The sequence below is a fragment of the Malurus melanocephalus genome, unplaced genomic scaffold (assembly GCF_030028575.1).
Source record: "Malurus melanocephalus ecotype Western Australia unplaced genomic scaffold, MMel_1.1 scaffold_5123, whole genome shotgun sequence".
NCBI classification, from domain to species: Eukaryota; Metazoa; Chordata; class Aves; order Passeriformes; family Maluridae; genus Malurus; species Malurus melanocephalus.
In genome coordinates, this window is record NW_026628354.1 from 374 (window position 1) to 2,211 (window position 1,838).

The following is a 1,838-nucleotide window of genomic DNA, read 5'->3' on the forward strand; positions in this document are numbered from 1 at the left end:
TTGGGCTTATTTTGGGCACATTTTGGGATAATTTTGGACACATTTTGGCCACATTTTGGGCACATTTTGAGACGCATTTTGGGCACATTTTGAGACCCATTTTTGGGCAATTTTCGGATAATTTTGGGCACATTTTGGGGTAATTTTGGTGCCATTTTGAGACCCATTTTGGGGTAATTTTAGGATAATTTTGGGCACATTTTGGGGTAATTTCGGTGCCATTTTGAGACCCATTTTGGGGTAATTTTGGGGACATTTTGGGCACATTTTGGGTTCACTTTGGTCCCATTTTGGTCCCATTTTGGGCACATTTTGGACACATTTTGGGCACATTTTGGGCACATTTTGGTCACATTTTGGGCACATTTTGGGATAATTTCGGTGCCATTTTGAGACCCATTTTGGGCACATTTTGGGCACATTTTGGGATAATTTTGGGGTAATCTCGGTACCATTTTGAGACCCATTTTGGGGATAATTTTGGGATAATTTCGGTCCCACTTTCGGGTGTTTTTGGGATAATTTCGGTGCCATTTTGGGACCCATTGTGGTGATATTTCTATGCTAATTTTATGCTAATTTTATGCTAATTTTATGCTAATTTTATGCTAATTTTATGCTAATTTGTGTCTCCTCAGCCCCTCCGCAGCTGCGCATCGTCCCCCAGGCCTCGGCTCTGCTCTGTCACGCCTGGGCCTTCGCCCCGGCCCAGCTCACCCTGGGCTGGCTCCAAAACGGGGACCCCCTGGGACMCCCCGAGAATTTTGGGGACATTTGGGGACCCCCCGGGGTTCAGTCCCCGTCGTTGCCGGTGGGTGACGGAACTTTCCGGACTCAGCTGAGCCTGGAGGTGCCCCCGGGCAGCAGCAGAGACACCTTTGGGTGCTGGGCCCGGCACCCCAGCCTGGAGGAGCCGCTCATCGTCACCTGGGGTAAGATTTCAAATATTTTGGGAATTTTGGGGAGTTTAAGGGAATTTTTTTGGGGGTTATTTTGATTTTTTGGGGAATTTTTTGGGGTTTTTTGGGGATTTTTTTTGAATTTTTTTGATTTTTTTTGGGATTTAATCGAATTTTTTTGGTATTTTTTGGGGTTTATTTTGATTTTTTTTGGATTTTTTGGGGTTTATTTTGATTTTTTTGGGGATTTTTTTTTGTTTTTTTGGGGGTTTATTTTGATTTTTTGGGGGATTTTTTTGATTTTTTCTGAGGATTTTTTGAGGATTTTCTTGAATATTTTCGATTCCAATAAAACCCCCCAAAAAATCCCCCCAAAAAATCCTAATAAACCCCCCAAAAATCCTTCAAAAAATTTTAAAAAAATTCCTAAAAAAATCCCCAAAACTTTTTTATTGTTTCTTTTTATAAGTCCCTAAAAATTCTTCAAAAATTCCTAAAAAAATTCCCAAAATTCCCAATTTTTTCTGTTTTTTTTAGCTCCGGGAATGTCGCGCGCGCTGTCGCTCCAGGTGGGCGTGGCCGCGCTCGCGCTGCTCTCGGGGCTCCTCCTCCTCCTCTTCGGCCTCCGTCGCTTCCTGGCCCCGCCCCCCGCGCCCGGTAAATCTTTTATAAATTATTTTAAAATATTTTAAAATAATTTTTAATAATTGTTAATAATTTTTAATATTTTTTTATAATTTTTTATATTTTTTAAATAATTTTAAATAATTTTAGAAATCATTTTCTATCATTTTTAAACCATTTTTTCTCATTTTTTCACCATTTTTTTCCAGGTTACGCCCCCCTGCCCGGCGACACCTACGCAGGTAAGGCCACGCCCCTTTTGTCCTCTCGCCCCGCCCCTTTTTGGGCAATTTTTGTCTTTTTTTGTCAATTTTT

The 1,838-nt window shown here is 41.1% G+C and overlaps 1 protein-coding gene across 1 annotated transcript; it reads left to right on the top strand.

Moving 5' to 3' along the window:
* Window positions 1–616: 616 nt before the first annotated feature.
* LOC130588442 (HLA class II histocompatibility antigen, DM beta chain-like) lies at window positions 617–1,809 on the top strand (the record flags this gene model as incomplete). Its single annotated transcript, XM_057389364.1, has 3 exons — window positions 617–932; window positions 1,437–1,556; window positions 1,733–1,809. Coding segments are annotated over exons 1-3 (513 nt in total), but the record flags the coding sequence as incomplete, so codon positions are not given.
* Window positions 1,810–1,838: the final 29 nt, after the last annotated feature.